Source organism: Calonectris borealis, chromosome 1 (assembly GCF_964195595.1).
Source record: "Calonectris borealis chromosome 1, bCalBor7.hap1.2, whole genome shotgun sequence".
Taxonomy (NCBI): Eukaryota; Metazoa; Chordata; class Aves; order Procellariiformes; family Procellariidae; genus Calonectris; species Calonectris borealis.
In genome coordinates this window covers 49073968-49095205 of record NC_134312.1, presented here as the reverse complement: position 1 = coordinate 49095205, position 21238 = coordinate 49073968, and the positions used below count along the sequence as shown (strand labels likewise).

Here is a 21238-nt window from a genome sequence, read left to right as displayed (position 1 = left end):
TTCGTCAGTGTGCCTCACGACAGTGCATGTAGGGGACAGGTCGGATGCCCAGGAATTGCTCGCAGGCAAAACTCTTCAACCCTTAGTGAATGGAGGCAGCTCACGTGTTTTTGGAGGCCTGAGTGTGAAGGTCAGGTGGGAATTTGGGAGGAAAGGGGACAAGGGGCACGGGGCTGGAGCTGCACAGATCCACAGGGCAGCTGTTGGCATAGGGGAGGTTTTGGGGTCACCTTCACCTTACATATAACCCCTGCTTGGAGCTCACCTTGCCACAGCTGGACCTGATCCCTCTGGCATGTTTTTCCCCATCTCATCTCTACTGTCTCTATGGTCAGAAGCTCATTTTCCCCTTCTTTCTAAAGGCAATGTGCTGAATCCAGTGTAATGGATGATCAGAGCGACTGATCAATTCCAAGCCCTGAGAATAAAAAGCCTTTGGTTAATTTCTCTGCAATTTTGGCCTCATTTGCCAAGTAATATGCAATATATTTTTGCAGGGAATCAGTTGCAAAATCAATATGGGCTATGCTTATAAGGGCAAAAAGACAATCAACATCACGGATCCTATTCCAGGCACTGCTTTTGCCTTACTATGTCAGCTAACCTAGCTTGAAAAACTGCTGTAACACCGCTCACAGGGAGGTGAGGCACTACACCTAAAATGGTTTTCACAGCACAGGCTGCTGTTATTCTAATGGCTATGAATTTTCCTATTATTTCTTGCTACTATTTTAAAGTTACAGTTGCTATTTGTTGTGAAACATATCGATGAAGAGAATTGGGTCAATTTACCTACAGTTGCCTCGCCACTAAAACCAGAAAACCGACTGCTCTATTTGTTTCCGGTCCAGTCTCTAGCTCGAGAATACCGATCATCTTACTCAGATGAGATAAATAGCATCAAAGTGATTGAATCAAGCAATACTTCCTCAATAGAGACAGACAGGTGTGCATCTGATAATTAGCAGATTGTAATCAGTATTTTCCCATAGCAATATATCTCTCAGCTTTACCATTAATAATGCAGCATTCATACATTTACTTTTGTAGGTTTTCAGAAAAAAAAAAGATCCAGCTAACAAAACCCTTCAAAGGAAATATCCTCTTGTAGGTTTCTGAGTTGCCCTGAAGCTGAATGATGGAGGTAGGTGACCTTTCCCTACCTGTATGTAACAGTTCTTGTCCACCTGGCATAGGAGAGGCATCACGTGTGTTGTTAATGAGTCTCAAAGGAGTGGGAGCAATTGTTTTTAAATAATTAGTCTGTGTCTGAATCTCAGAGAGATTAATTTTATCAGTGAGCACAGAAAGCTCTTGGTATGCAAGAACTCATGCTTATTTGCCTCCAGTTTTCTCCAAGTAACTACGTGAATCAACACGGGTGGCGGTTGAAAGCACTGGGCTAGAGTGAAGAGTGCTCTCATCCCCAGCACTCAATGCAGAAGACTTGGTTCCTTTATTTACTTTGCATAAATCCTGGGGAGTAAATATGAGGCACTGAAAGTCCCTTTGTTTTTGCTCATTGGATTTAAGCAATTCCTCCTGCACACATCAGAACAATGAATCCCTTCAGTCCACCAGGCTGCAAGTGATATAAGGCCATGGATTCACACTGCAGATCTCCAGAATTTTCTAAAAGTTTTGGAGAAGCAATTGGATGATGGCAGCGACTTCAGATTCAAATTTTGAGTCTGCTATTTTCAGAGACAAGTGATAAAATGTACACCCTTATGCTAAGAGTCTGAGCTGGTATAATGTACATATCATTAAGCCAGAACATCCAGGCTGAAATTGTCCTCACTAATTAGGAAAATTCCTGGCCAAAAATATATAGGTTGGAGCCCAAAGAACACAGGTTATCCCAGTGATTCCTCACCACATACTGTCACTGGTAGAGTCCTCATCTTGCATACTTCCAGTCTCGGTAAGGACTTGCTAACACAGCCAGCGTGCTGTGTGTGGACAAGCACCCACACAGCTGGTAGGTTCAGTTCTCCCTCCGAGACCAGAGAGCACATAACAGAGCCCTCCTCTCTGACCGACTTCAGAAAATACACTTTTTTAGGTGAAAAACTTCCTACAACCATTTGTTGACTCTCCAAGAGCATGGACAAATGCTGTTTTGCTAGACGATCACTCAGGCATGTCAGCTGGATGCCCAGCACCATTCAGAGTTGTGACCTGGCTCATTAATTGTATCGTGCAGAAGAAGAGACAGTATATCAAGGTCATGATCATTTGAAAGATTTCATATTTATCCAGATCAAAAAAAAATCCATTGTCTAGTTTGACTGGAGTTTTTGGTACCAAAGGCACAACTTGGATCAAATAAGAAAGAAAACAGGTATCAGTTTTTGTTTCTTCCATATTTAATCTTTAGAGAGAAATCTTCTCTGAAAATGCCATTTGGACACTGACTTAGTCTGACTAATTTTGGTATCTTGCTCTTGGGAAACAAACCCGTTCTCCTTCTTTCGCTGTGTAATACACGTAGAAAAGCAGTTGCTTCGTAATTTAATCCACCATACTTCAGTGGGGTACCGAACCTACCCACCTTGAATATAGGCATTTCAAGGGTTAGTTTGGAGGTTGCATTATCATTCTTTAGCCCCAAAACTATATAAGCAAAAAAGTCAGGCAAACTAAAACTAAAAAAAAAAAAAAAAAAGAGAAAAGGTGTTGAGGGTGGGTGTGATGATGAAAATGCTGATGGGCCCTTGCATTCAGTGGCAGTAATTAGCTTTACCATAGTAAATTCCAGGCATATGGCATAGCAACTTTCGCACCCTCTTATATGATTTAAAATGGTTCTCACAAATGTTAGTCTCACTGTAACTGTGAAAAATCTCCTGTTTTCTCCAGAATAAAAGCACTCCAATATCTTGCCCTGACAACTGACGCTTAAAAAAATGCCCCCCAAATCCAGTTAAGGCAATGATGTGTGTTTAATGCAAGAGAACAACAATTAGTATATTTTTGACTGAAAAGAACTCAGTTAAGCTGCCAGAAATGTCAAAAGTTCCTCGCTACCCTGACACTTACGTAATTGTTCTGCGAACACCCACACGCCGGAATAGACCTACTCCACCAAAAATTGCAGGGCTGACTCACTGAGCGTTCCTCTACGTATCTGAATATCTAACCATCTAGGATACGTCATCTATAGCGTAATTCTAATGCGATTTCCCTGATCCAATGAAGTTACACTTCACTCAGGGAAAAAAAAGAGAATAATCTGTATCTTCAGGATCCTGCCCACCCATCACGGAGGAAGCGGCCAAGAATGGCAGTGCTGCGGAGGGTATCTGCTCTGCGAAAACCTGTCCGAGCCCCATATAAGGGCAGGCTGGGATTAGATGTGGCTGTGGTCTTCTGGATTCTCTTTGCTGAATCAAGATGCAGAAAAAACTGCACCTACAACCTACTCAGTTTTGACCTCCATGCTGTGTAATGTTCGCCTTTCCGAATCCAGTTATTAGAGCTGGCCATGAACCTTCTTATCTGCAGGACAGTGCTCCCCTCTGTGCAGCTCATCCTGATCCTGTGCTGGGGCACTGACCTGGCACAGACTGGAAAAGGAGCAGGGCACTGCTGGATCCTGGTCCTTGCTTCTTGCATACTTCTATTTTACTCCCATTCAAATTCCGATGTGATCCAGAAATGCTTAACTTCTCTGATCTGATGGGACTGCCACATGAAATGAAGCAGGTTGGTGCAAACTTGGATTGGAAGCAAAAACAAAATAACAAACCAACACTTATAAGTTATTGGAGAAAACCTCTAAGAAAGAGTGGGGAGGCTCCAGTGCATCACTGGAAAGCATAGGGGTGTAGGCATCTCTACAACAACCTCAAGTGAACACTTGAACAGAGATTTATGTGCACAGTTTAGCCAGAATAGGAAACTTTGTGAAAATGGTTTATACTTTACAGCTATACTACAAAACTGCTCGGAGAAAGTAATAATTTAATATAATTTACCTTTGTGGTATGCTGGTGGCACCAATGTACCAAATGAGTAACATAAACTGTGACCATGAACAGTACTGTAATCATCATGCCATTGTGCTCTGACATACCAACTGACGACCTGGTATTTGGATGGGACAGTTCTACCATTAAGTCCTCATAAATATCTAAGCATGCTAAAGCCAGGATAAACTTAACAGCAGTAATTCTCTTGTCAACATTTGCAGAGATTACACTTGTACACACCCAACCTTCAAGGTATGTTGTATACTGCCAAGCTCTTAAATGCTGAATCAAAGATGAAGAAATAACTACCATCCCCATTTATGGCTATACCTTAAGATGTATGCCTTTCAAAAGGACTGTACACCTTAAATATATACTTTCCTAGTAATGTGCACAACCCAATGCTGCCCCGGACATTTTTAATACTGCTCCATGTTTAGGGCATTATCCTTTCCCCATTTGTTCCATTTACACCAAATTCTTTCTACTGCTTTCCCTCTCCCACTGACCAACGTCTCTTGAGCTTCCAGATGAAAAGAAATTACTAGGTTAATCTGCGGGATTTAGGAGTTGTGGTGACTGACCCCTTGAGACGACTGTAGTTTGGCAGTTTTCTTTTTATCTCCTGTTCCTTTTTTTTTTTTTAGGGGGTGGTGGTGCAAAATGCAGCATACAAACCAGAAAGCTAGGCCCTTGCATGGCAGGACGCGAAGACTTATGTCACATGCATAAGTCAGCAACACCGCTGGTGCTTCAAATCCAGCATGTGATTTGAACTCTGTTTTTTAACAGAGTAGGACATTTTAGCATCTAGGTCGAGCCATCAGTTTGGTGCTTCCCCCCCAATAAGCTTTTTCCAAACTGTGTTTGACAGCAGAGGGTCACCAGGGAACCCCCCAGCCCCAGTAATAAGGAAACTCTTGCCTCTGTCAATGCATTTACCCCATTTGGTGCAGGTCCTGCCTGGCCCAGGAGAGGTCCCCATGCGGGTTACATCTGTGAAAAGTAAAGCAGATGTGCTAAATGGGAGTTGCAGGTGCCAGGACATATATCTGTCCACGTCTCTCCCCCTGTGACATCCTGGAGCCAAACTGTGTGCTTGGCTCCATCGGGTCCCCAGGACACATTCCAGTGGCCGTATAAAAAACAGACAGCGGAAATTGAATTGTTCATGCCTGGGTTGGACTCCTAATTGCCCCTCTTTGGAACCAGAACATAAGATAGCTGCACAGCATTTCTTTCCCTGAATATGCCTGTCCCAGGATGAAGATCTTTTTCTTAAGTAATTTGCTGCCCCTGCTCTGCTCTCTGCACAGCTGATTTACCCTGCAGTGTGCAAAAGCAGTCCTTGTTTACTCTTTTCACGGTCTCGAACAAGCCTTCAGGCATCCCAGGGGCAGGCTTTATTCCCATGGTCAGAACAAGAGAGAGATTTGGGATCAGGGGACCTCGTAAACGCAGAGCAAAATAAATCTTTAGCATTGGGAACAGGAAGCTGCTTTCTATGCTTGCTTCAGGTTTGCTTCCTTGTAGGATGAATGAACGAGATGAAAATGGGACAGTGCTACTGAAGGAACATACTTCAGCGATAGCACTAATACCTCCCCAGGTAAGCCCACGTGTTAGTGCCTAGTAAGCCCTTCCAAGAACATCAAAATGGGCAGCACTAAAGAGATTATAGCATTTTCTCAGCAGCCTCATCAGTGCTGGCCTGTGTGCTTGGCCAATACACTGTGAGCCTGGCTAAATGTGTGCCTTGCACTGCCCTCCTGCAAGCTGAGTTTTATTCTCTAAGAAAGGAGAACCCTACAGCCATTAGCGATCTGCTGTCAAACAGAACTGCTCACCTTTCCACACCCTGAGGAACCATTCGGAGAACTCACGTATGAGCTACATTCAGAAGGGAACTTAGTTTATACTTCAAGAAGTCAAAAGAAAACAAGATCTCTTGAATAAATGCATGCCCGTAGTAGCTGTTAAGTATTTTAAAGCGTCATTCCTAAGTAATTGCTAATTACATTACTTTATTGCAAGGCACAATTAAATATGTGCTTGAGGTCATCCAGCTATTTGCAGTTTCAAGGAAAGCACTTGAGTCAAAAGGATTTCCTAAATGGAGTCATTCAGTGTTTTATTTCTCCAGCTTCAGGAATTATTTTAGATGTGAATAATTGGACATTGAATAATCAGTTAAATGCCATTTCCATAAATTGTTTGTGCTTTACATAAAACAAGTAAAATGCTTTATGGGGCACTTTTGTTCTCCCTTTGAAGCACCCTGCACTAACCAGTTTTGCTCCAAAGGCACGGTACTTTATGGCCAGTTTGGTCTAGGATGATTTTTGTATTTCTACTTTCAAATAGATCATTCACACAAACCAACACGGACAGACCATTATTTCTCACTTTTACTGAAATTAAAGGAACTGTGAGGGGGACCTACAGATAAACCTAGAGGTAAGAATCACAGGCTGTAAGGTAAGCACCTAAAAGTAAGAGCTGGTTACACTAGACACCATTTAGAGACAGTGAAGGGAACTGAGCGGCTCCAGAGTGCAGTTTGTCCTCTCTGAAGACCCCCCGAAAGCGATTATTAAGAGAAATAACTAGCTAAAATGTGAACCTCTAACTTCTGACATCTAAAGCTGAATGACTACCTAGCTGAAGCACAGGTATCTGCTGGTTCAGTCAAAGCTGACAGTCAAGATCCTCAAAATTCATGCCTAAGTGTGACCTGTTGGTGGAGAAACCTGTCTCCACTACATTTTCCAAGCTCTTGCATTTCCAGAGTTGAGTTGAGTTGGCATCTCAACCAAAATCCTGATGCCAGCATGTTTCATGCTCCATGGCCTTCTCCAGCAGGCAATCCCAGAGTGTACTTCACTTGCCCGACATTAAACAGAGCAGAGACAGAAAGTGTCTCTGCCACTTTGATTCAGGTCATGAGCGGGATGTGGAAAACCAAGGCTGCAGTCCCTGCTTTCATAAATATTGATTGATGCAACATGGGAAAGGTCTGACCAAAGAAGCAGAAAACCTTTCCTATTTTAGGCCCTATCTTCTCATAGAAAGACAAGCTCCTATTGAATTCTGCTCCAAATCAAGTAGGAGAGAAGCGTGAACCTGCATCTTTAGAGGAAGAAAGCACTTACATAAGGAAAAATCTTTCCCATCCCTGATGTCTAATGCAAGAAGAAATTTCATCAGTACTTAGCCTCCTGAGGATGCCTCTGCATCGCTGCCTCAGTATCCCAGGCTGTTAAGCGTCTCACAGTAGCCCAGTTGGCCTAGTTTCAAAATGCCATCGACACCTGCCTTTTTGGTACTTCTCTCTCCCATTACACTATGTAGATAGCCTGTCTGCCTAATTCAGGGCCGGGGCTTCTATTACAGGGAGAGACATGAAGGAATTGGGCAAAGCAACACTGAACTCTAATCTCCATCATCCATGTGAGGCTCTTGTCCCCTGTGTCTGCATCTCTGGCCAAGACAAGCTCAGGTTATAAGCACTCATGCAGATCTATTTGGGCCTCTACACATGCTAAGAATGAGCAAAAGGTTTATGGTCCAAAAGCCAGCAAAATAGGCTTTTCGTGATGAGTTGGGCTGAAGAGGTTTCATTCACAGCCAGGGAGATATAAAACCAAACCAAACCAAACCAAACCCCACCCAGAAATAAACATTTCAGAGTTCAAAAGCTAACTCTGCCAGTGACTGGATGAATGAAGGGATAACAGGAACAGGCTCTTCTTACTGCCTATGTACTATAAAAACTTCTGGAAGTTGAAGGATAAGTGACCTCCTAGTGAGGCTTGGGTTGTAGATCTGGTCTCTGACAAAGCATCAAATGGTAGTGTGTTTAACGGAATCCGCTCCTGCATCCCTCAGCGACTGACAGGGCGGCCTGGTTCAGACAGAGAGAGGAAAAGTGAGTGCATACATGTATGCGAACACAAAGATAACAATGTGCCGTGTAGTTTTCATTCTCCTTTAGAGTTCTTCAGCTGGTGTGTGCTGAAGGATGTACTACTACAAATTCAAAGGGTGTCAATTTGTATTTTACTTGTTTAACTCTGCTGCAGTGCAAAATCTCCTGCCTGGCTCCCAACTCACCAAATGCCACCCTCAGACTGCTGCCATGCAATGAGCTGGGTATAGCCATCACCATTACGAGTCTCTGCCCCCAGCTCCACTTGGGAAATACAGCTCTCCTCAGCGTGCTTCATCTAACATTTTATTGCCTTCATATACTTAACCTTAATGCTCATTTCAATCAGATCTGACAGTACTAATGATAAAAATCTCTTTAAATGCTATCAATATTTATTGTTGCATTACTACTAGGCAGGTATCTCAATGGGTTTGATAAACTGCTTGCATAATATGTAGCTTTTGGTTAAAATGTTGAATGACTAAGATTTTTATTTTAAACCACTGCCATAAAACGTCACTGAAAATGCCCTAAAGATGATAATCGGAACATACTTTCCTCCTAAAATGTTTTAGTCATCAGAGAGGCAAGTTTACCTTATATGAATATGGAAGTGTTTGATGGAAGTAATTTGGGGCTTGTTCTGTTTTCTTCAAATCCTAAGTCTGCAACGTGCTGATGTTTTTCTGTGCATCTTCATTTTTAAAAGTGTAATCAAAGTACAATGTAACCCCAAAGAACCATGTTAATTAATAATAACATGGATTACAAGGAACAAATTGGATTTATCATTGTGTCAATCTTGCTGGGAATTGTCACAATATTATACAGAAATTGTCCCTGTCTTTAACTTTCAGGTCACATTCACTATAGTTCAATATGACTCCTTCTGCTTGTTTTCTAAGTGACCCCTTAGGTGACAATTGATCATTTGAAGATTCTTCTGGCTGTGGTTCCTGTTGGGATGAAGGTTAACAGAGAAAATACAGCTTATTGTTACAATAAATGAATAATAAGAAACGTTTGAGATGATTGTAAGACATGCATCGCATTATACTGCACCTTAAGAGATAATTACAGCTGAGGTGGTTTGAGAATTTCTATTTCATCTGCTTTGGCAGAACTTCCATTTCTAGAACTTTCATTTCTTAAGCCTGAAATCCATGGTTAGTAAGGTTGAGGCTTGGTTTATATTAGTTTGTAAAATTAGAACAAAAGTTGATCTGATACACTTGAGAAGAAGGATAAAGAATAAACATGGTGCCAATTTTAAGGGGGGAAAAAAAAAAGGTAGTGCTTAAATTATGACCTGATTATTCATTTTACCAGGACTGTGCTATTTGTCATACTATGGCAGAGTGACCAACAGTGCCAGGCCCAAAGAATTTGCTGTCCTGCCTGAGCCCTGACATGGGTGAAAACAAAAGACTTAAATATAGTAAGGGGGGGGGGGGGGAAATATCAACAAATAAATAAAAAAACCCCAAAGGTTCCTGCTTTGATCTGTCACTGCTCTGAACATTTAAACACCATACCCTGAATACACAGAGCTGAACAGCAAGTGAAGCACCTGGTAAGAACAGTCCGGAAACTTCTCAATGAGAGAGGGCGGGAACATGGTGGACTGGACAATTTGTCCCCACCGAGCGGTGGGACAAGGTATGTGGCATGTGTCCAGTGAGTCGCACATCAGCCTGGCCAAATCCCCCTGCTTAGGGGCAGGGCAAGGTTTGTGTAACACTTTAGTCCCACTTTCAAGCCTTTGAAAAAGGTAGCAAGCAGGGATCCTCTCAAAATCCCTGCTGGGGAGCATGTCGTTAACGCCATCTGGGTGTCAGCCTTGCTTAAAACTGCAGCGACTGATGTGCCAACTTTAATTAACATCACGGATGTTTTCTGCGCAGAACACACAAGACTGTCCATGCCACTATCTGTTCCCAGGGTCAACGCTCTCCAGCCGCTCGCTACCTAAGGAACCTCCTTCAGCTGGGGTTAAAAACGAGCCCTGAAGCACAGCAGCAGTGTAAAGGAGATTAGCCTCTTCAGAACAATTTTACTCCCAAGCAGATGTTGGCGACGGGATTAGCATTTAGGCCAGGCTTCTCCCGGTTTATTTTCGCTCCTCGCTTTTCACTTACCCATTTGCTAACCCGCACCTTGGAACAACCCCGCCCGGCTCAGCCCCGGTCCCGCGGAGCCCCCCAGCCCGCCGGCCCCGCTCCACCGGTCCCCCGGCGCCGCTCCGCCCGCTCCCCCCCGGCCCCAGCTACGCCGGCGCCGCTCCGCCGGGCCCCGCAGCGCCTTCCCCCCCCCGGTGCGGCGGAACCGCAGTGCCCTTCCGCCCGGCCGAGGCCGGCGGGAAGCGCTGGACGGCGGCGGCGGGGCCCCACCCGCAGGCCGCCCCGCGGGAGGAGCCGATGCGGCGGCCGGGGGCCAGGTGCGAGGGGCCCCGCCGGGCCGCGCCCCGCCGTGCTGGCGGCGGGCAGGGCGCTCCCCGCGCCGCCGGGGGTGGCTGCGGGCTCCGCGCTGGCGGCCGCCCCACGCCGCAGCCGGGCGAGCGCGGTTCAATTACCGGCTACCTGGAGGGGCCGGCCGCGCCGAGGCGGGCCGCTTTCCCCGGTCACGTTTTTGGGGTAGCCCGCCCGGGCTTTAGCAGTGCCCGCGGGCTGCTCCTGAGGCGGTGCTGGCTCCCCGGCTGCGCTTCGTGCAGCGAATAAAGCCGGGCCGCGTGGGAAGAGATTAGCTGGGGGTTTACCCTTCACCCGTGTCGAGATCGGCTGAGGACAGAGGCTACCCGCCTCCCCAAAAATGGGATTCCCGGAACGCCCTAATGAAAAGCCGGGCCGCGGTCAGCGCTGGGGAATTAGGGGGGACGCGGCCGGCCCCCCGCGGGCGCCGGACTTAGGGAGAGAAAATAGGGAGGGAGAGAAAAGGTGCCTTTTGTTCCGCCGGCGGCGGCCGCGGAGGGGAGGGAGGGGAGGCAGAGGAGGGCCGGGGAGGGAGGGCAGAGCCGCCCCCTCACCTGCCCCCGCCACCCCCGCCCGCCGCGCCGCGGCTGCCGCTTGTTTGCACTCGGCTTATCCGGAGCGGAAATTCCTTTCCGTTTTTGTGAATGACAAACTCATTAACGATTCATCAACACAACCTGTTCCAGCCGGCCCGTCGCCGCGGCAACAGCCCCTTCCGCGCGCCCCCATTGGCTGCGCCGGAGAATGTATCCATTGAGACGTCCCGCGGTTGTACCCATTGAGGAGCCGCCGGGCTGCGCGGGGCCGCGGCCGAGGGGCGCGGGGCAGCGGGCGGGGACGCGGCAGCGCCGGCACCGGCGCGGTGTTTCCGCGCTGAGCGGGGGAGCCCCGCTCGCCGGCACGTTAATTGGATTTCATTCACTCGGGGCGGAGGAAAAGCCCAAGGGCTCGGGCTGCAGCGGCGGTTAGGCAGGTTCATTCAGGGATTCATTGACAAAAAAAAAAGAGGAGAGCAGGCAGGCTGGCTGCGCGCACGCAGGAACACGCTCGCACACTCACACACTCACACAGCCGCTCGCGCACACACACGCACGCTCACACTTACACACACACACGGCGGGGCCGGGGCCGCTTCTCCCTCCCCGTGACTCCACCGCCGCCCGGCGCGGGGGAGGCGGCGCGGGGGGGCTGCGTGATTCATTTTCCTGGGGCGGAGGGAGATAAGTTGTGCCGAGTTAGAGGGGTGCAGCCCGCCCGCCGCGCCAGCCGCATGCCTCTGTGAGAGAGAGGGGCGCTTCTAGAGCACGCTCCGCTCCCCCCGTCCTTCCTCATGCTAGATACGTTCAGACCCGTCCCTTTCGCGTCGGAAATGGCGATTAGTAAATCCGTGGCGTGGCTGAACGAGCAGCTGGAGATGGGCAACGACCGGCTGCTGCTGATGGACTGTCGGCCGCAGGAGTTGTACGAGTCGTCCCACATCGAGTCGGCCATCAACGTGGCCATCCCCGGCATCATGCTGCGGCGGCTGCAGAAGGGCAACCTGCCCCTGCGCTCCCTCGTCGCCAGCAGCGAGGAGGACCGGGAGCGCTTCGCCCGCCGGTGCGGCACCGACACGGTGGTGCTGTACGACGAGCACAGCCGCGACTGGAACGAGAACACGGGCGGCGAGTCCGTGCTGGGGCTGCTCCTCAAGCGCCTCAAAGACGAAGGCTGCAAAGCGTTTTATCTGGAAGGTGAGAAGGGCCGCCCGGGGCTGGGGGAGAGATCGCTGCCTGCCTGCCTGGGGGCCCGGGGCTGTGGGTGACGGGGAGGCGAGCCCCGCGGCTCGGCGGTGCGGCTCTCTGCCCGGGGAAGGGGGGGGGCGTCCGCAGCGTCCCCCGGGCATTGCACACTGACGCTCCGGGAGGACACCAACCCCTGCTCGCTTCCCCCCCAGCACCTCTGTCCTCGCTTTGTTTAAAGAGACCTCGAGGACTGGAATCGCTGTATCAGCGTGGGGAGGATAGGGCTAACAGGGATCCCGGCATGAGCCGGGGAGGGCAGAAGGAACTGCCGCCGAGACACCTCTCCAGAGGTCCCCGCAGGGCGAAGCGGCACAAAGCTTTAATCTTGAATGTGCTGAGCCCTCCGCCGCAGCGGGCGATTTTCTTAAACCTTCTTTTAGGTTTGTCCGTCTGCGTGAGAGTGTGACATATTATTTTTCTTTTTCCCGGGGCTCGAGAGGGTGGGAAACAGATGCCCCTTTGCAGACAGGGCTGTACCAGGGAGGTAAGTCGGCTTGCCATCTTAAATCAGGTTGCATTTTTTTCCCCCTTTGCTTTTCTCCCCAGGTGGTTTCAGCAAGTTCCAGGCCGAGTTCGCCCTGCACTGCGAAACTAACCTAGACAGCTCGTGTAGCAGCAGCTCTCCTCCTTTGCCAGTCCTGGGCTTGGGAGGCCTCCGAATCAGCTCCGATTCCTCGTCAGACATTGAATCTGACATTGACAGAGACCCCAATAGTGCCACTGACTCCGATGGCAGCCCTCTCTCCAACAACCAGCCTTCCTTCCCGGTGGAGATTTTACCCTACCTCTACTTAGGCTGTGCCAAGGACTCCACTAATCTGGACGTTTTAGAAGAGTTTGGCATTAAATATATCTTGAATGTTACACCCAACCTGCCTAATCTCTTTGAAAACGCCGGTGAATTCAAGTACAAACAGATCCCGATCTCTGACCACTGGAGCCAAAATCTGTCTCAGTTCTTTCCTGAGGCCATCTCCTTTATAGGTGAGACCCGGTTATTTGCTAATAGCTATATGTCAAGCGGCAGAATTGAATTTCTTTTGCAGAATTCAGGAGATTTCGGGCGAGAAGCGGTAGCAGCATTTCTGGCAGTCTCTGGGGCATGCCCTGGTTTCTGGTTTTAAAGCCGGTTTAAGTTGAGGGGCGAGTGGGGACTGTTTGGGGGGTTATCAAGGAGCCCCGGTGAATTGTAAGCGACGTTTGCGGGTTGCAAACGCATACCTGGTTTGGCTGGCTGTGGGATTCCTCCCTGAGCCGTTTGTGTCGGAGCTGGGGACTGAGCAATGCGCAGGATGGGGAATCTTTTTAAATCTCTTCCTGGCGGGGGGAGGAGGTAGATGAGCCTGGGGTTGATGGCTCATTCATCCTTTTTTTTTGATTGGTTGGTTGGTTTTTTTCCTTCTTGAGGTTACTGAAGAGCAATATAATAAAAAGAAACGGTCTGGGAAGCTAACTTTAGCTTTTAAATGCAAGTTATTCATAAGCGGTATCCGTGGCGAATGTATAGTCAGAGCTTTAATTAAATCACGTGGCAATAATGATATACCTCTCGGGCTCGGTCCCTCGGTTAGCCAGCCCTTAGACATTTGGAAACACGTCCCCTTGGGCTCAAGGAGTTCTGGTTAAAATTTGCACTCTCCTTAGTCTCGGGGAGGACTAAAATCACCCCATCATGGTGCGGTGGGGTGGGCATCGCATGATCTGTTGGGAAGCTGTGCTGTAATCCAGTTGAATGATACCGGTAATAGTGGAGAATGTAGGTAATCTGAGCCCAGCAGGAAGAAATGTGGGCTGGAAGCCACAAAGAAACTAATCTCCAGGCATTGTAATGCATTTCCTATTACAAAGGAACCCATTTTCAACCAATGTTGACATCCTGTTCCTCCTAATGGGCTGTCCCCTGTGACTTCCCTCATTCTTTTAAAATGCCTGAATACCTCCATTGTTAGCTGCACAACAGTTGGAGAATAATTTAATAGACCTTTGCAGTCTGCTGGTCTGTATAAAAGGCATTCAGTGACATATTGCAGGATTTCCATGCTGGGGCAAGGGGACCGTAAGAATTTAAGGCAAATCTCTAGGCGAAAGCATGTCTTTTAAAACTGACTTTTAAAACAGTGTCATGCAGAGTATCCTGCTCCCTTTGTCTCATTCTTAGTTTTCTCAGCTCTTGGACTTGGGTACATATACGTAGGGGGTGGATTCTCCTCTTGTCCTGGTTTTAAGCCGGTGAAGTTAACTCTTGCGTTGCACTGCTGGCCGCTGGGATCAGAATCGTCCTTTCTTCCTACTTGATACTCATCTCACTTGCGTTGAGAGATCAGTTACCAACCCCCTGTCTTACGTGTCCTTCTCTGCCTCTTTGTCTCCGAACAGACGAAGCACGGGGGAAGAACTGCGGCGTCCTGGTGCATTGCTTAGCCGGGATCAGCCGCTCGGTCACAGTGACGGTGGCCTACCTCATGCAGAAGCTCAACTTGTCCATGAACGATGCCTACGATATCGTCAAGATGAAGAAGTCCAACATTTCGCCCAACTTCAACTTCATGGGTCAGCTGCTGGACTTTGAGCGGACTCTGGGGCTGAGCAGCCCCTGTGACAATCGAGTGCAGAACCAGCAGCTGTACTTCACCACCCCTTCCAACCAGAACGTCTTCCAGGTGGATTCCCTGCAGTCCACGTGAGCTCCCACCACCTCCCTTCTCCTGTCCGTTTCATGGGATCACTCCTCAATGGTTAAGATAAAGAAAACGCAGCTTTCTCTTTTTCTGGCCTCTGCTATCAAAAAGCAGCTGCCAGTGCAGGCTAGGAAAGGTTACGCAGTATGGAATTGGCTATTGCGAAGGGAGGGAACGTGGTGAGCTCTCTGGGAAGGACCGCGGTGACCAGGCGGCAGGTGGGCAGCGCGCTCATCCCTGCTTGCGCAGTGGCTTGGGCCCGAGGACTTCCAGGGGGGTAGGGTAAGGCTGGACAGGCTGAGCACGGTGTTCTCTAGAGACTGGAACTGTCCTGCTTCCCTCTCTGCTTTCGGATCTGTGACACACATCTTTGTCTTCAGTGAAGACTGGTTATTTTTGTTTGTTTGTTTGTTTGTTTGTTTTAATTTAGAGGAGCCAAAGAAAGAGATTTCAGCTTAGTGTATTTGGAGTACTTGTTTGCCGGGAGCTCGGTAGTATTCTACTTGATCAATGTAAATATTTAATCTTAAATCGATTTGCAATTTTTTTTTTAATTCACATGTATTCAAGAAATCAATCCAAGGGACATCTGTGTTTTTGTTCTCTTCATAAATTCTGCTTTATTTGTTTGTTTTGTTTTTTTTTTTTTTAATTGCAAAGAATATATTTGCAGCATGCTTAATTTTATTGTTCAACTGAAGCAAGCTTTCCACGAGGTAGAAATGGCAATGGTGAGAAGTTTGCAAATCATGCTTTGTGAACAAGTACAGCCTCTTCTTTCATATATCTTTCTTTTCCTTGTGGTGATTTTTTTTTCCTCACGCTCTTGATGTAGTTTCCACACAATATTTTTTTTTTTTTTTTAAATTAAATTAATTTCTTGCCTTACCTTTTGTAAATAGATCATCTGGGAGGAGGTTTGTCTTTGAATGCGAAAGATTTTTGATCACTTTTTAAAACTTTCAGATGTGCTAAACAGTGCATTACCTCTGTACAAATTCTTCAGGGAGCTTCACCTCAAATGCAATATTTTGCGTCTTTTTCTTTTTTTTTTTCTATAAAACTGGAAGTATGTGCGAGCATTTGTACCTGTGTGTACGCACAGTGAACCTGCACATGGTTGCCAATAAGGGAGAATCTAATTCACGGTGTAAAAGTTTTAAGATGGAATTTATTATAAGAATGTAAAACCTTAAATTATTAATAAATAAATAACTATTTTTGGCTATTGAGAACCCGGCTGGTTTATTCCCCCCTTTCCTCTCTGTGTGGGTGTGGTTAATTGCACATACACATATGGTTATGTTTAAAGGTAATGATTGCTTTCAATAGGTTTTGTACAGCCCCTAAGACAATAAAGCGTTGATTTCCCCTTTGGTCCACTAGTGCCTAAATAAATAAACAGTGCATGTGCTGGATTCTTGTCTTGCTTTGGTGAAGGGAATGCTTTTGAAGGCTTTTAGGTTAACTGTAAAATATTCCGGCATCCCTTTGCTACCCCAGGGATGCACCTGACCTTGGGCCATAAGGATCTTTTTTGTTTTTAAGAGTAAGGAGCTGCTGTTTTCTGGATCTGTTTACAAGTTTTGGCCACTCTATTACAGATGCCAGGAGACGGGTTCATGCTCCCCTTATCTGTCTGGCAGGAACTCATTTCGCAGAGATCCATCAACAGTCTGCAGCCTGTAAATGATTTTTCTGTTGCTGTGCAGCCCCATTGCAGCTTAGCAGGTGAAGGCAAGGAGGAAAAGTCTCTATTATACCCTTAGTCACCTCATTTCCTCTTTGGACCCGTCAAGTAGGCCTGTCTCTGCAGAAGGAAAAGGGGATTATAGCGATTGCAAAACTTCCTGCTGCAACTTATTTTCATTAACATCCTTCCTGATGAGAAGTGGCCCAAGGTAGGGTGGTGCCAAAATCTGCGTGCAGTACCACGGTGATGGGCTGATGCTGCAGCTGGGGCTGTCGGCTGGGGTTCTGCAGAACTCCTGGCAGCCGGAGCACATTTCAAGTAATTTTAGAAACTGCAAGTGTGTGAAATGAAAAGCAAACAAAACATGGGAAAAAAGTGAGTCAGTGTCTCATGCAGTAGTGGCCTAGATTGAGTGCATAAACTGTGAAAGTAGAAGTGGGTTGCAGTTAAACTTGGCTTGTGCTAATCCAGTTTTGAACGGTTTCCGCTCTTGGCATTCCCTACGCTGCTCTGTTCAAAGTGGAGATTTGCAAGCAGCTCTAGCAATTTCCTGTCCAGCTGCAGCTCAAGTGACTCCCTTGTTTTTTTTCTTTTTTTTTTTTTTTTTTTTTTTTTTAATACGGTCCGTGGATAATTTTAGCCGGTTTCCTCTTTGTGGATTATTAATCTGCTTTCCTTGTAGAACCTACATAGCTGCATCCCTACTGTTCTGCTGAAGTCAACAGATGGCCTCCCCGCCACTTCCTCTCGTTTCGCTGTGGGTTTGTTGTCAGGCCACTTCTGAAATTAATAGTGTTTTCTGGCCGGCTGCCACAGGCCATTACCACAAAGGGGAAGTAACACATCTGAATAGCAGGAAGCCGGGCAGGGTCACAGCGTGAACTGAACCTGTCGAGCGCCATCGGGCCTCTCCCGTTCAGCAAGTGTAGGGCTCCTCTTCCCTCCCCCTTTTTAATACGCCTTGTGCAGGGAAAGGGCTGACGCCGAATGCCTCAGCTGTTTGCACCGGGCAAATATTTCCGGCTGAATGAGTTGCAAATGTTAATTGTGACTAGGTGCCCGTTAAGGTGAGGAGGTAAAGAGCAGCGTGCAGCGACGTAGCCTCGGGGAGGAGGGCCTTGGCTTTCTTTGCAAGCTGCTTTGAAAAGTTAGTGCTCACAAGGGCTTCCTGCTTCCTTCCTGCTGCACCGAGTGACTAACACCAAATGAGTACTTCTGCAATTCATCATTTTTCGGGACAAGCAAGCGAAGAAGACCAGCTTTGCTCACATACACACATATAGCAGAGTCGGGCAGAAAACTTGTTCCAGATTTTTCCTCGAGCGAGGCCTGAACCAGAGCTGTCAGTCAGAAACCTTGGCTGAACTTGAACCAGGACTGGGTGAGAACAACTTTGGTCACAGGCAAATCCAAACCAGAACTGGAGCCAAACCAAAACCTGGTTCAACCCCTGATTTTGCTGGGGGTGTTCACGCTTGCTCATGTGCTGGCTCTTGATTACAAATGGTTTGGAGGGAAGAGCGGGCGAGGGCTCTCACCAGCAATGTTCACCCTCCCCGCACAGGCTCCCGGGTAACTGCCCCAGCGCGGTGCAGGGAACGGCTCCTGCTACACAAGCGCTCGCCAGCTTTTCTGAGGCTGGGCTCTGCTTGCTCCTGCAGTCCCCCCCCCAGAACTTGTTTCAAAATAACTCGCTTCCTCTCTCCCCTCCCTTGTTTCAGTCCTTGCTGGGATGGGGCAGAGGTCTCGGGCTTCTGGGGGGTTTGGCAGCTATTGCAGTTCTTCAGCTGGTAAAGTAATTTGTAAAGGGAAGAATAAATCCTTTGTGCCTGTAGGGACAGGCCTGATGTGTATAGGGGAAAGGGGAGGAATAGCCCCCCTTTGCAGCTAAAAAAACCGCAACCTGCTTCATATTATAATGTAGGAGTGTGAGGTACTGAATTCCTTCAGAAGCTATGGAGATATTAGGAAGGAAAACTGTACCCTCAGGAGTGATCAGAGCTTTCTCACGCGACCCATCTGTGCCTTTAACACAAAGGGTGAAATTGTGTCCCGTGGCATCCACGTCTCCTTTGCCCTGGTAAGGCTGAGGTTCCCCTCGGTGTTTGGGTGGACGTTAGCACTTTGCTTTCCATTTTCTGTGCAACAACATCATGTAGCTCATTGCCCTGGTTCCCCTTCTTGCATTTCCTCTTTCCCGCTCACACCCTTTCAAACCACTCTATGGCCACCTTCAAACTGTCTTCCAACTCTTTCTGGTTTTTGTTGTTGTTGTAGCCATAATTTTTTCTTTGCCCATTCTCTTTCTCGTCCTTTTTTAATGCTGCTTTTCCCCCTATGCCTTCTGTTCTTCCACAGACCTTTTCCTAAGCTCCATGGCCCTTTCTTACTTCTCTTTTGTTTTCTTACCCTCTCTCTTTTCCCTGTTACTCTCTTGCTGTTTGTCTCATGTTTCCTAAATCAACTCTACTTTCTCCCAGCCTTAAGCCTCCCCGCTACTCTTTGTTTTCACAGTGAAAACCAGGATGAGTCTCATGGACTCGGTCAGTTGTAGTGAGCTGTAGAAAAGGTGTATATGAGAGGAAAAAGTAAGAAAATACCACTGCTGTCCTTTTGCCACTTCCCAGCAGATGACCTTATTCCCCTTCTCCGTTCCCTGTCGCTGTGTGGATTTGGCTCCGCATGGCTTCCCTGGGTCCTCTCTGTACAGCACCCAGCACTCTGCCGCTGCTAACAGGGATGGCGGGCGTGAGGAAGCAGCCTTTCCTCGGGGCCCATCCAGCGTCACAGGGCACTGACCCCCCTCTGAGGAGCAGGGACCGGTGAGGAAAGTGGGGAGAGACCGAAACCGTGGCCGCCAAAGGCGGCTCTGCTAGCAAAGCTGAAGCCGGGTTTAACAACCATGTGCCTGCAGAGCATTTTTTCAGCTTCTCTGAGAAGCTTATCCAAAAATTTTTCCCTGTTGAGAACCATGATGACACTTTATTCAGAGCTCCAGAAAAAACAATTGCATGTGAACATTTAAACGAGGCTACAGCTTAGGCCCTCTCTCCACACCGCTATAAATCAGCGGAAGCTTTGCCTGAGCGAAGATGGTGGAACAAATTGCTAAGCTCAGCTCAGTGCCCCCCCTAGACCTTGACTGTGCGTGTTCGGCATTGCTCAGTTACCCCAGGAACACGAGCATGGGGCCAGACCCCTCCATCACGCAGCAGCGTGTATGAGCGACTCCTGGGACTCCAACGAGATGCTGCATTCAAGGAAGGTGACCGAGTTTGCTCCAAACACCTCAGCTGAAGGGACATAAAGGCTACCCACTGGCGTTTTCTTATGGGGTGTGGTGACATTGGGGTATGCATTTTCTTCCCCCTGCAACAGCCAGAAACGGATGGTGCTGCGTCATGCGTCTCCTTTCTTCATTGCCAAATCTGAGGGAAAAGCATGTGCTGTAACTCAGTAGATAGCACAGGCAGAAAGCTGGTACGGGAGCTGCTCTCTTTTGAGTAAAGTGCTTGTCTCTGTAAGGAAAGGAAAAAAGCGTGTTAGATGCGTTCTGTTGTTTGTTATCGTAGGGATCTGCAAGCGCTGAGGGAATTTTGGAGTGCTCACAGCCATAGCTTTTCCTCATAAGGCAAAGATGAAGGATGTTGACTTACCACAAACACAAGGAGATGATTATCAGATGGAAAGTGGGGGTATGGAGTCTGTTTAGGAAATATTTCTTAATGACAGAAGTTGCATTCAGGACTATATTTGAGACATGCAGCAGAAATTGTGCCCTGCTCTACTTCACAGCTGCGATCCCCGGGACGCAGGAAGCGTGCAGAAATGCTGGCGCTCTCCCATCCCTGGGCCGTTCCAGCACTGCAGATACCAGCGACATAAAATGATACTATGTGGGAGGTCTGTTTACCATAATGTGGAGACCATGGTGAAGCACTTTGCTCATTTTGCCAGAGGCACAAGTGTTTTGGAAAGTCCTGCTACCGAGATCTTCCATCTTCCCAAATGGGCAATGTCCTTGCTTAACTCCAAGACTTTTGTTTTAATGAACTTCTCTGTTTTTCTGTTAAAGCCATGTTTGGGGCATTACGGAAGTCTCTTTTTTCATCTTTTTTTCCTGCTGACCTCAACTCTGTAGGAAATAAATTCCCATCTGCAAGTGAAGCCATCTGAAAAACATATTGATGGCTGATACTTGGTTTACTCAGGGCAAAAGTTCTTGATAGTTTAAAGGTGGCGTTTTTTTCCTTTGCCGGGAAATGATGTCCTTACAAAAACAGAGTGGAAGCACTAGTATTTATTATTTGTGAAAACACATTAGCTGTTCAGTTGGTAGGTTGGACACTCAGATGATGTAAATCAGCATAGAGGCAGAGACTACCAGTGGAGAGTCTGCCACAGACTGGTGGTCGTAACACTCTTGAACTCCTTGAAGACATTATCTGCCTCTATATTAGGGTCATTAGTAATTTTTGTACATCCTTTTTCCCTATATGCAGTAATATTATAGGAGTCTGAACTAGACATAGAGGTAGAAAGTCAAAATGTCTCAATGCGGTGAGAGACAACTTTTCTCCTCATTTTAAAAAATGATCGTTTTAGTGTCCTGGGGACCTACTAACACATAAAAAAAGGAATTCAGGATCAGTGAGACTTCAGCTATTGCTTGATTGATTAGGATTTTCTGTGCTATCAGTGACCTAAATT

General features: G+C 47.4%; 1 protein-coding gene across 1 annotated transcript; it reads left to right on the top strand.

Annotated features, from left to right (window-relative positions):
- Positions 1-11187: 11187 nt before the first annotated feature.
- Positions 11188-16066, top strand: DUSP6 (dual specificity phosphatase 6). Its single transcript, XM_075150886.1, has 3 exons — positions 11188-12106; positions 12704-13141; positions 14534-16066. The coding sequence occupies exons 1-3, from the start codon at positions 11704-11706 to the stop codon at positions 14839-14841; spliced, it is 1149 nt and encodes a 382-aa protein (XP_075006987.1). The 5' UTR covers positions 11188-11703; the 3' UTR covers positions 14842-16066.
- Positions 16067-21238: the final 5172 nt, after the last annotated feature.